Here is a 14,809-nt window from a genome sequence, read left to right as displayed (position 1 = left end):
GGAGAGGTCTCCCAACTCCTGTTGTGCTACTTGTATTAATACAATCCTGTTTCTAACAATGCAGCTTTGTAGTATTGACATTGGAGCTTAAAGTCAGAGATTGTGATGCTTCCTGCTTTGCACTGCCCAGAATTGCTTTTGTTTGTTTGTTTGTTTTTTATTTAGAGAATACTTTATTAGTTTCTGTAATCAAACCCACATAGATATGACCTCACATATTTAATACAGTGTGCTTTTGTTATTTTAGGTCTCTTCTGGTTTCATATAAATTTCAGGATGTTTTCTCCAGTTCAGTGAGGAAGGCAATTGGTATTTTTGATACAGATGAAGCTATTGTATCTCCCAACCTGTTAGATGTCTGATACAGGGAGCTCATGTTCTCTAAAAATCAAAGAATTCTAGGAACAGCAGAGGTTAAGAGTAGGGAAACATTTATTGAGAGGATAGCTCCTGAGAGGCAGGAGGGACTGGAATGGGTAGCGGAGGACCCCACTTTACAGGGAGGTTTTATAGAGCAAAACCCACATGGGTACAATATGGGTTACAGCTATGATTAACCAGTAAGATTCCAAGTATAGTCGCTTAGGTAACAGTGATCCAATGGGGGAACGAGTCACGTAACAAGGGTGCATGGAAAGAACAAAGACTTTTTGTGGAAAATGATGGGTCTGGAGGTCTTGGTCACCCACTAGGGTGACTAATGTCTATCTAGACTTCAGTTGGCCCAATGTTTGTCTTTTGAGGAAGTATACAAGCCTGGTCATTTCTTCTTAATCCTGAGGCCTGGTCTCCCACAGATGTGTCTCTCACCACAGTTGTGCTGTGTTTCACCTTTTTCTTGGCTCCCTTGAGGGCCTTAGCTCTATCTGACTGCCTGTATATTTTTTATCTGCCTTAGCTATCTATAATATTTTGATTTGGATTGCTTTAAATCTGTGTCTTGGTTCTGGAAGTATGGCCATTTTGACATATTGGTTCTGCCTGTCCAGGAGCAGATATTTCTTTAAATGTCTGGAACATTGGCTTTTGCTGATGGGCTTTGTGTACATGTTGAGGCATGCTTTTAATGCTCAGGTAGGCTCTTTACAATTTTGCATTAACCTTTACTTTCTGTTTGTACAGAGCCTCAAGGTCAGACAATTCCCTTGGAATGGAGCTTTAGTGGAACTCCACCCTTGTTTTAGCTCATCCAGTGGTTGCTAGTGTCAAAAGACAAAATAACAACCATTTAGTTTAAATATCTTAATTGGCTTTATTTACAATTTTAGAATCAGGCAACACTTCATTCCATATGATTGCATAAGTGTTCTAATAAGCTGAGCAAAAGAGGTTTGTGAAGGACTGAAGAAACAGAAACAAAATATAAAATTAAATTGGTTACCATCAGGTTCTTCAGATTATCTTTTCGGTTAACATTAAAACCAGAGGGAACTTCATCATGCCAACTGCAACTGGCCTGTTGTGGAAACTTGGCTATCTCTCCTGATTCCTTGGAAGGTCAGATAGCATCTTAGTTTCAATTGGTGATAGGAAACTTTAGTGTAAATGAGTCCATTTTGATTTTTTTAGTCTGGTTTGTTGGGTCCTAGTGCAGGAGCTTAGTCAAAGATAATCTACCCTTATAATTTTTATTTAACACTGAGCTGCTGATTTTTACTAGGATTGCAGGGCTGTTAGTTTTTAAGGCTCTTGAAAACGTGTGGAGAAGGGTATGGGAACAGGGACTATTCAAATGCAATAAAGCCTACTATTCTTGCTGAGATTCAGACATTTTTCTTGAATAAATGCTTTCCAAAGTGTTAACCTTTGATCAATTTCCAGCGTATAAAATATGTTAATTCTGATAATTATTGCCACTTTTGGCTTTGATGAAGGAGTGGATTTTCATAGACCTTTATCTAGCATTTCTACTGACCTTACCTCCAAGTATGTCTCATTCTTTCCCAGCCCCAGCCCTAAGATAATGGCATCTCAAAGCCAAAATCTGAGAATTTGACATACTCATTGATGCCAGAATATCCTTTCTTCTAAATCCACTTATTGTAAATACATATAGTATATTAAAAGTATATAAAATACCTAAAAATATAAATATATATAATATGTCTCATGCCAATACCTCTGATTCTAACTGAGCACATCATGGGATTCATTCTAACCTTCCTCCATTCTATGCTTATATATCTGTCTTTTCTAACAGTGTTAACATTAGTGTACAACGTTGTCAATATATTCACTCATTTATTCAGTTCTGCAATACAGAAAATATTTTTAGAATTGCAATACCTATATCACTATGCAAAACAAATCTACTGAAGTAAAATTAGACATCTGTTTGCCCTTTTTAGGTCTTTAGACTGAGAGTATGCAGTCAAATACTAGATTCAAAATTTACTTGGTTTAATTCATTTTATTTCTCATTCAACATAGTCTTCTTATTTTACTTCAAATGCAGTTTATATTTAATTAAATTTTAGTTTTTTCCTATAAATGCTGATATAATTTTATATTTTACATATAAGATCCCAAAAGTCAAACTATAAAAAGCATATACCAATAAAATTAAAAATCTAGGTAAACTAGATAATTTTCTAAGAAAATACACTATAGAAAAACTGACCCCATAAAACTTAATAGAAAAATTTCTACAAAATAAATAGAGTGTTGGGTGTATAGCTCAGTGGTAGAACACTTGCCTAATATATTTGAGGCCCTGGGTTTGCTCCCAAGCACTGCAAAAAAAATTGTTAAGGAACTATCTGCATAGAAAAATGAATCAGGCTCAAGTGATTTCACAGGAGAATTCTACCAAACTTTAAGCTTCAGCATGATCAGTGTAGTCACTAGTTAGATACAAGTTAATGCCTGTGCCATGTAAATTATTTCAAAGAATAAAAAAGAAGAGAAACGTAAATGTTGTTTTCCTAAACAATTACAACTTCTATAGTACAAAGAAAAAAAATAGAATCATTTTCACCCAAGAATATCAGTGCAAAAATTCTAAATAAAACAAATTGAAAACCATATCAAGAAAATAATACATTTCTAAAAGACAAAAAAATAATATGACATGACCAGGTTTCCTTCTAGGAATGCAAGAATAGTTCATTCTATATAATGTATTAATGCAACATGTTGATAGATCCAAGGGAAAAAACCATATGATTACTTCCATAGATATTTGAAAAGCCTTTGACAAAATTCAACACCCGTTCTGATAAAAGCATTAAAAATAAATCAAATTGGAAGGGTAATAAGGGAAAAGAAAAAAATGTGAAATAATGAAAAGATGGAAATAAAGTGTTTGTAGATGGGGAGGGGAGGAGGGGGTGAAGGGAGGGCAGGGACAAGGGGAAAAAATGAGAACCAAGACTTGTCATGTAGAGGTGCAAGATCCCAACAATGAATGTAACTGTACTGTATCCCTAAAATGTACCAATAAACTCAATTAAAGCTGAAAAAATTAATTTATACTACCTTAGCATGATAAAATCTGTACATCTTGATTCTAAAATTATCATATTAATAGGACAACACTGAAGGCATTTCTATTAAGATCAGGAGCAAAGCCAAGTACCCACTATTCCAAGTCATTTCTAAAACTGTCCTAGAAGTATTGAAGTAATGCCATTAGACCACCAAAAAAAATTATAGGCATACAGATGGGTAAAGAAGACACAATAATGGCTCTATTTAGAGATGCTATGATAGTATACCTAGAAATCCCATAGAGAACCAAAATAAAGCTAATTCAGACAGTAAAAGAATTTAGCAACATAGCAGAATATAAAATCAACATACAAAAATCAGTAGTTTTCATGTACACAAATAACCAGATAGAAGATATAATGAAAGAGTGAACATTATTTACAATAACAAAAAGAAAGGTAAAATACTTTAGTATAAAGTAAAGAAGGGATGTAGAAATTTAAATGAAGAAAAGTTCGACACACTTTGAAAGACACCTAAGCAAATGGAAAGGCATTCCTCTTTTTTTTTGGCATTCCTTATTCTTGGCTGGAATGAATTGACATCACAAAGATATTAATTCACCTCCTCAGGACTTTATTTGATTTACAAGTTTGATTCCCCAAAAATACCTAAAATCTTTAATTTTGATCTAGACAGGTGTATAATAAAATTTGTATAGAAAAGCAAACATATAAGAATAACTAGGAAAATCCTGAAAAGGGTTAGCTAGAGGTCGCCCTGCCACCCTACAGGGAGTCGAATACCTCTGCCATCAAACACATTATGAAGCCAGGGATTTAGCTCAGTGGTTCTGCCACCTGCCTTACAAATGTAAGGTCCTCAGTTTGATCCCTAGTACAAAAAAAAAAATGACACATTATGAAACTTTTATAATTTAAAATATATTATGCTGACATATGTAACAGTCAGGCTGACAGATTAAAGGAACAAAACAAAAATTTGGATACAGATCCATGTACATATGAAAATTTACTATATGATAAAAGTGGCAACTCAGGTTACTAGGACAAAGAGAGATATTTTAGTAAAGCTTTATATTTGACATTTAAGTTTTTCCTTCATCTGAAATTGATTTTCATTTACAATGTGTGGTAGTGTCTTAGTCTGTTTTGGGAGTGCATGCATGAGGGAGCAATCACATGGCAAGACAGGAAGCCAGGGAGACTCAGGGACCAGGTGCAGTCTTTTTATAACAGCCCACTCTCAAGAGAACTAATCAGGGTCCCATGAACTATGTTAATCCCTTCCTATGACTGCATCCCCAGTGATCTAGTCACTTCTGGGCTCCACCTCTTAAAGTTTCCAGCTCAGCACAGCTACTCTGGAGACCAAGCTTTGCCAGCACACGAGCCTTTGGGGTCACACTCAAACCATATCGAAACTAATAGTGGGTAAGTAGACATCCAGTTCATCTTTTTCCTTATAGTTAACTAGTTTTTCAATGTTAATCTGGTATGCCACCTCTAGCATATACAAAAATGTCATTCCTGTGTGGGGAAGTTACGGACTCTTCTATTCCACTGGTCACTTTCTCTATATCTATACCACACCACACCTCCCTAATAACATTTTCTCGTTAAATCCTGATATCTGGTAGGGTACGGATACTTTTTGGCTGCTCTGTAGCTGTGTAGAGACTACTTTTGTCAGGGACAGAGAGAGCAGAACTTCTGAGTCTAGGAAGAAGACAGAGTTAATGGTGGTAATGGGGAGTAGGGGCAGATAGAGGAAGCTCCTCACATGCCAGGTTGCTAGCCCTTTTCCCTGTTCATCCCCAGCCCACTATCAAGCATGAGAGGCAAAGCGAGGCCTGGATTTGTAGGAGCAGTCTTGCCCCATTCTGTCTCCCGAAGCTTCAGTGTGAAGGTTGCCCAGGCTCCGCCATGTGGTGGGAGTCGATGTTAGCCTCTGGTGCTCCGTCTCTGCCCATCTCATTGCAAGCTACTGGGAATCTCTGGAAGGTGCTCAGCTCAGTTGTGTCTAAATAGTCACCACTGGAGGGGAAATGTGGAAAGACCCTGTTAAGCACAGTTTAACTTTTCACCCCAATACCCCCAGCTTAGTGATTTGCTTATGTCAATCTTGTCATGCAGATAGTGTGGGGGCAGAGGCTGCTGTGGGAATTAGCAAATTCCCCTCTCATTCCCCTCTCGTCATCTCAAAGCAGGTGATTTACAGTGCAGCCGACAGTCATGGAGGGCTCATAGTGGCACAGGTGGTGTCCAATCTGAAGGCATCTCTAGCTCCAGTCCCTTCTCTGGGTCCAGGATTCTTGCTCCCTGTGGAATGAAGAAAGAAAGTGTGCGTTGAGATTAGAATCTACAGGATCAAAGGTGTGGGAATTCTGTGAAAAGGCAAGAATGAGAGAAGAATTAAAGGAAAGAGCAAGAAGAGATGTCAGTCGGGTAGGGAGTTTCTTCTGAGGGCCCAGTTTTATTGAGATATGAAAAATTCAGAAAAAGAGACATATTCTAAATTTATGACTCGTTGAATTTTCATTATGAACACATGCCTATCACCAGATCAAGAGACAACACATGAGAAGAACGGCAGCACAGTTAGAAGTTGATGATCCTACACCACGTGGGCGCACAGCCTGTAATCCCAGCTATTTGGGAAGCTGAGGCAAAAGGATTCAAGTTCAAGACCAGCCTGGGCAACTTAGCAAGGCTTCATCACAAACAAACAAACAGAGATGGATGTAGCTCAGTGGCATAACATTTGCCTAGCATGCACAAGGCTCTGGGTTCCATTCCTAGTACTGCAAAAACAAAAGTTCATCTTCCAGAGGCTCAAGGCCACGGTTGGGGGAGATTGATGAGGATCAGGGAAAAGGAAGAGGAAGTGAGAAACAGCAAAGGGAAGCAGGGAGCAGAAAGAATGGGGACAAGCTGGAGCACCGAGGGGACATCTGTGTCTGCAGGAATACTTGAGGGCCCTACTTAAAAGCCCAGGCTCTTCCTTTCTTGATGGTATTTGGGAAGTTCTTTTTCTGCTCTTCTCTGAGCCCTTCCGAGGCCATATTTGGCATCTAGTGAAGTACAGGTGTCCATCCCTCATAGAACCTGGGATAAAGTGTGACCAGATATCACTTGGGCAGAACACATGTGATCCCCAGGTGGCCAGTCTTCAAGATTCAGGACACTGTGGATTGAGAACACTGAAATTGGAAGCACAACAGCCCATGGTGACATTTGGTAACAAAAATGTTCCAGAAATGGAGACTATTTATTCTGGGCAGGTACAGAGGGAGGCATGAGGGTGAAGATTCGTGTGGGGTACGGACAGGTTTGCTGATCTGAGACAAAATTATAAAGGGGAGTCTTTCCTCATGGGTGTCACTGCAGTTGATCTTGGTCAAAATATAGCTAGCAATAATTATATTGCTTTTTAATTTGGGGTGCTTCTGTGAACCATAGAGCCAACATGTGATTAGAGTCTGTGAGGGGGAAAAGAGAGGAACACGGGACACTAGGAATGAGGAGTTTATGGGGTGAAGCCTGGGGTCTTAGTATCACATCAATAACTTTTTGGAGGGGGCACTGTGGAGTGAATCCAGATCCTTGTGCTGAGCTACATTCCCATCACTTTTTAAATTTTTTTATGTTGAGATAGGGACTCATTAAATTGCTAAGTTTACCAGGCTGGCCTCAAACTTGTGATCTTCCTGCCTCAGCTTCCCAGGTAGCTGGTATTACAAGTCTGTGCTACCACTTCAACTTATCACTAGCTTTTGATCTCAGAGACCCAGTCCATTCTTTCAGCCAGAACAAGGTCAGGGGCTTATATTCTGGTAGAGAGACAGGTGTCAAGCAGAGGTGGCAGGGTACCCCATTGGTGTGTGTGTGTGTGTGTGTGTGTGTGTGTGTGTGTGTGTGTGTGTTTTGCTGAAAACACAATGCAGGGCCTTGCACATGCTACACAAGTGTTCTACCACTGAGTAGCACTCCAGCTCCCCTGGTGATTCTGAAGTCATAATGCTGCAAAGTATGAGCGAAGAGCATGAGTTGCAGAAATTAAGCCAAGGACCAAGAGTGGGAGAAATACTGTCAGGGGACCCTTTGGGGTTTAGGCTTTGAGACTACTGAAAAAGTTTACAAAACATCTGGCCTCCACTCTTTCGGAGATCCTCCTAGAGACGCTCCCATGTCTTAGTTACACAAAGCAGCATGGAGATGTGGTTGGCAGATCCCAGAGACCTGCTCAAGAGTGCTCTTGGACAGAGTCAGAAGCAACAAGGCAGGATTCACGGTAGGGGCCTGAGGGATGAGTGGAGGGGAAAGTTGAAGCATGACCTTGCCCTGGCCCAGCTCATTCCCTGTCAGGAGAGGATTTGAGAAGATCTAGCTAATAATAAATATTGTTTTCCTGGGGTTGGGGGAGGCCCCCTCTATGTGGTGGTGGTGGTGGGGAGGAAGCTGAGTCTGGGGACCCACCTCCATCAGTCAGAGATGTGGCATTCCACAGAGGCTCAGCAGGTAGCCCAAGGTCAGTGGTAAATAAATAGCCCACAACAAGGAGGTGTCATTTAGGCCTTCCTGATGATATGAAGCATCCCTCTCTACTCTCAGACATACCTCCAGCCTTCTATTGCAGCAGGGAACTGATAGCTGGAGAGTGTGTCTGGGGCTCTAGCAACTTCTTACACAGACTTTCACCCAGGCTTTAAAAAAAAAAAAGCTCCCACATGCCAGAAAGAACTTGTATCCTAATCCTCTTCTTTGATGGGGGTTCTACAATGTAATTCACCATTGCTACTGGCATCCAGACCTGGATGCTGAGATGTCAGTATCAGTCACTATTAATAAAAGGGAGGATCTGGTTTTATATAAATTGACTCCTTCATCTGTAGGTAGAGATGTTTCACTATATGGGATATTACCTTGGGAGCTGTTGTAGCAGGGTTATTTTCCAACTGAATATATCTAAGGATAGAAAAATGTGTCAGTAGGGGTCCATCAATAGGGAATATATGGATAGCTGGGTTTTTATGAATGGGAAGATTTTTTTTTAAATCACAGTATCAATGAGATAAATATCAATGTTGGGTATTTATGAATGGAAATATTTTTACAAGGGGGCTTATCAGTGGGGGCATTTTTGGTGGGCAAATATGAATGGAGAGTTTGATCATTCTTAGCAGACAACAGGAGATGTGTGAGTGGGTCAAAATTTGTGAATGGGAAGATTTGCCAATAGAGGTTGTCCTGGGAATGATGTCATAGAAAGATATTCATAAATACAGAGATTTGTCAGCTAGGGGGATGCCGCTGCTGGGGAGGTAGTTATGAAGAGACATACTTGTGGCTGGGCTGCATCAGTAGACGACAGATTGCTGCTGGGTATTTGTTTGTTTATTTACTTATTTATTTTTGGTTTTTTGAGACTGGGTCTCACTACGTAGTTGTCTTGAGCTGGTCTCGAACTCACAGTGATCCTCCTGCCTCTGCCTCCTGAGTGGTGGGATTACAGGCGTGCGCCACCATGTCCGGCGCTGCTGGGTATTTGTGAATGGGAAGATCTGTCAGTGGGGTTATCAGTGGGGAGATGGCACTAGAATATTTATGAACAAGATGTTTCTTCGTGGGATATTTGTGAAAAAGGATTTGTCTCAGTGAAGAGATGGGACTAATCAAAGGAAGGATTTACCAAGGGCTTAGGGATTTGTCATCTGTAGTCTTGGAAACATTAGAGGTTTATAAAAGTAGTGATTTGTCCACAATGAGGACTGCATATGGGGAATGTTATGTGATAGGGGTAGTTTTTCTTGGAAGTCTAAAATTTGGTTATTTGTTGGTGCAGGGATTTGCACACTAGAAAGCAGTGAATGCGCATCATAATAAGAAGAATATTACAAATGAGCATATTCAATATTTTTAACATCTTTGGAATGATTATCATGATCCTGAGTTTTATATGAGGGCTTCTGGAGTGCACGAAATCACTGCTACTAATTTACATTATTTCTAACATTTTATTTTATTTCTAATATCAAATATTATTTGCAGCTGGGCATGGTGGCAGGTGCCTATAATCCCAGCACTCAGGAGGCTGAGGCAGGAGGATCACTGTGAGTTCAAGGCCAGCCTGGGCTACATAGTGAGTTCAAGGCTAATTTACACTACATAGTGTCACAAAAAAAAGAATTATTTGCAACATTGCACTACTCATTACTGATAAAAATTGTCACTGCTACAGTTACACATTTAATTATATTTACTGTAACTACTACTTATAAGTGCTACATACCTAGCATTGTTCTCAGCACTTTAAAGATACTACTTCATTCAATACACACATTGTCCTTATGAGTTAGGAATGTTTTAGTCCCATTTTACAAATGTGGGAACTGAGGCACAGAAGGGCAATATGATTTTCCCTAAGGACACAGACCTAGGACATGTCAGGGGCAGGTTTTGCATGCAGGTGACCTGGACACAGGGTTCATGTTCTTAACCAGTACACTACACTTCCTGTCTAGAAATTAAGTCACTTTTAGTAATACTGCAACTTTAGTTGTTGTTTTGAGAGAGTATCATGGTTTTTATTGTTTGCAATACTGGGGATGGAACCCAGGGCCTCACACATGCTAGGCAAGTGCTTTACCTCTGAGCCATATCCTCAGCCCGAGTTTCCTATGTGTTTTGACCTGCAACTATCTAAGGGGTAAAAACACCAAATAATCATCCCCTAACCCTAAGACAGACTAGGTCTGAAGGACTTTGGGTAGACACTGTGGTGCCCACATATTAGGGAGAAGACTGTGACTCGGGAGAGGGAAGGGCAGGTGCCCAGGTTACCCACTGAGCTGGATTCCATGCTGCACATCTCATGTAGCTGCAACCACATGAGCTTCCTCTCAGCCATCACGAAAGCTCTCCTAATGAGACGGACACACAGACACATGGAATGCTGTGGAGTGTTTATTTTCATGGATTTCCTAGAAAGTGATGGTGGTTCATCCTGGAACTACAGATCTTGCCAGGAGCTCATGCCAGGTCTGAGGAAAAGGTAGGTTTGAGTCCTGTTCTGGTCTGTCTGTGTCCTGGTCCCACCTGCTTATGCTCACTGGGTGTGAGTGTGGAAGGTGGAGAGTTCAGGATGGACAGGTGGGCAGAATCGCCTCCATGCTGGGTTCTGCCTTTCTCCTGGCACCTTCTACTTCACCTTCCTTCCGGGGGTAGTGTGGCTAGGACTCAGAAAATGGGCGTCGAAGTCAAGGAGCCACTGAAGAGTGCAAGGAGCTGATGTGAGGGCTTGGTGAATTGTCAGGAACTTCTGAAGTCATGCAGCCTGCAGTGGGACCAAAAGATACCCATGCCCTTCCCTTACAGTTGTACCCATCAGCAAAGCCTGCCATTTCCCCCTTTTGATAGACAGGGTTTCGACCTCCCAGGCAAAACCAAGGTGTAAGTGTTGCTGTAGACACTGGTGCTTTACCTTTGAGCCACCTGGGTGTTCCCTGTTCAGGGGAATACATACTGTCTGCTTAAATACTGCCCGACCTGATATGTGGCATAACTTGGGCTTGAGGGAACCTCCCAGGAGTGTAGAATGCTCTGAGGTAGGCCCACAGAGCACCCAGGGAGCCACGCTTGGTGCTGTGGTGTCCAGGAAGCCATGCTAGAATGCTCCAGAGGAGTCCTGAGTTCCTTTTGGCAGTGGATAGTCTGATGGGAGGGATCCTTCATCAAAGTCGACCTAACTAGATCTTTTCTCAAGCAGATTCAGGTCAATAGAGCGCTTGGGTATTCCATTGAGTGTTTCTCCCAATGTTAAATCCTGCTTCCCAGTGATTTCACTTGGGATAGAACCATTGGAGAACCATAGCAGGATCAGGGACTGGGAAGGGCTAGAGAGGCCTAGGCCTGTCAAGGGAGCAGGAAGTCCCAGGAAGTGGGTGTTTGGAGGTTCTCTTGCTTAGGTTTTATGGAGGAAGATGATTCAGAAAGGTGAGGCTCAGGTAGAGTTTAGGTAAAGGGAGGCGTGTGGAGGTGCAGGCTAGTGTGTACCTGGGTGGTTCTAATTTTGGGCCTCACCTGCATTTCATTGTGGTCAGTCTCTCCTTCAGAGTTGGTCAGTGAGAAGAGAGAAAGGGAGAGTAAGGCAGAGCCTTGGGATTTCAGGATAGTCCCTTCTTCCCATTCTACCTCCTGCTGTGCCTCAAACAGCTCCTCTTAAGGGATCTCCCACAGGCTATGGTGTGGTGCAAAAACTATCCTAGCCCTTCTTCCAGAATCTAGCCAGGAGTTACAGTGGGGGCTCTGCATCCCCTCCTGTCACTCAAATTAGACATACTACTGTACAGAACCTAAGGGTGGGGACAGTGACACAGGTTTGGATGGGGCATCTTCACTGGACATCAGGACAAGGACTGGGGCAAATAAATCAGTTTGCTACTTTGATACATGTCAACGAGTTTGTCACCTGAGATTTGTGAATAGGGGGATTTACAGCTGTGGGGTAATTAACTGGAGAGTCCTGGTGAAATGGGAATTAGAAACTACTGTAATAAAATATTTTAAAGTACTGAGTAAAGTATTTATAATCTGGAGTTGATCACACAAACACAAGTTAAATAACCATGACTGACATTGCAGATGGCCAGCCATAATGCCTATGATCAGATTATTACTAGTAGACCAAATTTTTGTATAAAATATAAAAATTCAACATCTTTTTTCCCACCTTGTTGGGGATGGAACCCAGGGTTTTGTATGTGCTAGGCAAGCACTTGACCACTGAGCTACAGCCCTAGTTCCCAAATCCAACATCTTGCATCCCCCTCACCCCTCCAGTTAGTCCCAGAGTGCTCCTACTAGGTCGTCAGTGACATGGTTTGTTCACAGGCACTACACAGAGACAGCATCTGCTGAAAGACAGTTCTTTATTTCACCATCTTGGAAAAAAGGGGAGAGTGGGAAGGGGAGAAAGCTTCAGTTTCCATGAGGAGCAGGCTTTATTCAGTCTGTCTTGGTCCGCAGGGATTGCCAGGTGCACAACCCTGATTCCCGTGGCAGGCAGGCAAGGTGACGGCTCTGGAAGCCCTTCTCAGTACCACTCAGGAGCATGTCTGTCCACAAGCATTGAGTGTTACTCTCCAATTTGCAGGGGATGGATGAACAAGCAAACACCTGGAGGGGAGGGAAAGACCCCTTCTCTGAGGATTTCTTCTTTCTCCCCCTCTCCTACAGAGTAGAATTTTCTCCTCAGCTTGTAGTATGGAGCTGCTGGGGAGAAGTGGTGTCATCCCACCTGGGTTTGGACCCAAGAACAGCCCATTGGAAGAACAGTAAGATAGCAAAAAACAATCAATGTCTTGGAATGGTAGATGGGGAACAGTTGTTGGGGTCAGTCAGGTATCCTGAGGAATTGTCCCTTTGGGCAGGGAATAGCCAGTGGGGCTCTGAGACAGTCACTGGGGACATTTGGAGCCATCAAGGAACAGTCAGTGAGTTTGGGGAAAAGCACTTTGGTTTCTTGAAGAGCTTTCTTTTTTTTTTTTTTTTTTTTTTTTTTGGTACTGGGGATTGAACTTGGTACCTTGCGCTTGCAAGGCAGGCAGTGGAACCACTAAGCTAAATCTCTGGCCCTCTTGAAGAACTTTCTAAGGAAGCAAAAATTAATCCCAGGGAGCCAGGTGTGGTGGTGCACGCCTATAATCTCAGCACTCAGGAGGCCAAGGCAGGAGGATCGCCTGCCCTGCACATTCCAGGCCAGCCTGGGCTACATAGTGAGTTCAAGGCCAATCTGAACTACAAAACAAGACCCAGTTTCACTAAATCTCTGGCCCTCTTGAAGAACTTTCTAAGGAAGCAAAAATTAATCCCAGGGAGCCAGGTGTGGTGGTGCACGCCTATAATCTCAGCACTCAGGAGGCCAAGGCAGGAGGATCGCCTGCCCTGCACATTCCAGGCCAGCCTGGGCTACATAGTGAGTTCAAGGCCAATCTGAACTACAAAACAAGACCCAGTTTCACAAATTAGAGGGACAGGTTAGAAGGTTCAGGGAACATTCAATCCCAAATTGTCAGACACAGGACAAATGGACAACCAGGATTTCTTAGGGTGCAGTCTCAAGTTTGGGGGAATAGCAAGAAGGATCACGGACACCCCTGGGGATTGTGAAGCAGTCCAAAGAACCGTCACAGGGAGTAAGAAACAAGTCCACAGTTTCGGGAAGAGTCCCGAAAACAACCTCCAGGCAGAGGACAGGGCCCAGGCACTCACTGTGCACGACCCACAGCCAGCAGAGTAGGTCTTGGTGAAGCCTTTTTGTTGAGAGGAGGTCAGACTGTGCCAGGGAACCAGGAAACTGCAGGTGGATACATGCAAGTTCCCGTCTTGCAGTTGTCCTGGGAGGAGGAGAAAAAACCCAAAGACAGCTTTTGATTGGCTGGGCCGGGGCCTGGGCAGCACCTGATTGGCGCCATGGACATACAGACCCCCCCCCCGCAAGGTCCCAGGCTTCTGATAGGCTGAAATTGGGACGGTCACAATTTAAACTGGGATGGCTCTCTACTGAGCTTCTCCCCCGGTTGCTAGGCACCGTCTAAGGTCAGATTGGCTTGGCCCAGTGCGAGAAGGCGGGGCCTTACCAGCGATGAGAAACTCTTCGCTGCGGTTCTGGGACCGGTGGTAGTACCCGCAGAGGCTCTCCATGGCGGGGGTGTAGAGGAACCGGATGTCGTTGGCATGTCCCAAGGGATCGAACCCTTTGAACATCTGTTGATGGATGAGAACACTCTTTTACCGACAGACTCTTCCCACTCAAAGCTCTTTCCTTAAATCGTATACCCAAATCCTGACATCACACTTTCCACACCACCCATGTCCAGAAATTTCTATTTTGAGAAGTAGGAAGGGAAGGACAGGGAGGGGAGATACCTTGGTCACTTTGATCTCATAACGCTTGTTAAAGGTGGTCATGTTGACTTCTGTGATCCCCGTGAACTTGGCCCTTATAACTACAGAGGAAGGAAAAAAATGCATTAATTGAGGGGTGTGAGCAAATAATCATGATAAAAACGTACCTAGCAAATAGGAATTACTGAGTGCCCTACAGCACACTAAGCAATTCATACATCTGCTAGTTGGTTCATCCATATAGTGTCTATTCTTTGCCAGCACTGCTTTAACCTTTTTTATTTTTTTTTTTAATTTTTAAAAATTATTTTTATTTTTATTTAATTTTTTGGTTTTTTGAGACAGGGTCTCACTATGTAGTTGAGACTGACCTGGAACTCACTATGTAGCCCAGGCTGGTCTCAAACTCAGTGATCCTCCTGCCTCAGCCTCGAGAGTGCTGGGATTACAGG

At 42.6% G+C, this 14,809-nt stretch overlaps 2 protein-coding genes across 2 annotated transcripts in view; one reads left to right on the top strand and one right to left on the bottom strand.

Moving 5' to 3' along the window:
• The window catches only part of Syn1 (synapsin I), a 59,493-nt gene that overhangs the window by 32,336 nt on the left and 12,348 nt on the right, over positions 1–14,809 (top strand). The window lies entirely within an intron of this gene.
• Positions 12,363–14,809, bottom strand: part of Timp1 (TIMP metallopeptidase inhibitor 1) — a 5,108-nt gene continuing 2,661 nt past the window's right edge. Inside the window, exons 3-6 of the mRNA XM_010606426.3 lie at positions 14,379–14,458; positions 14,090–14,216; positions 13,722–13,846; positions 12,363–12,626 (exon numbers count right to left, since the gene is read on the bottom strand). Coding sequence (XP_010604728.1) covers positions 12,456–12,626; positions 13,722–13,846; positions 14,090–14,216; positions 14,379–14,458 — 503 coding nt within the window. The 3' untranslated portion in view covers positions 12,363–12,455. The remainder of the gene's footprint in view (positions 12,627–13,721; positions 13,847–14,089; positions 14,217–14,378; positions 14,459–14,809) is intronic.

This window comes from Fukomys damarensis, unplaced genomic scaffold (assembly GCF_012274545.1).
Source record: "Fukomys damarensis isolate Sample0158 unplaced genomic scaffold, DMR_v1.0_HiC HiC_scaffold_39, whole genome shotgun sequence".
In the NCBI taxonomy this organism is placed as follows: domain Eukaryota; kingdom Metazoa; phylum Chordata; class Mammalia; order Rodentia; family Bathyergidae; genus Fukomys; species Fukomys damarensis.
The sequence above is the reverse complement of the archived record's forward strand: the minus strand, read 5'-3'. Positions and strand labels throughout refer to the sequence as shown.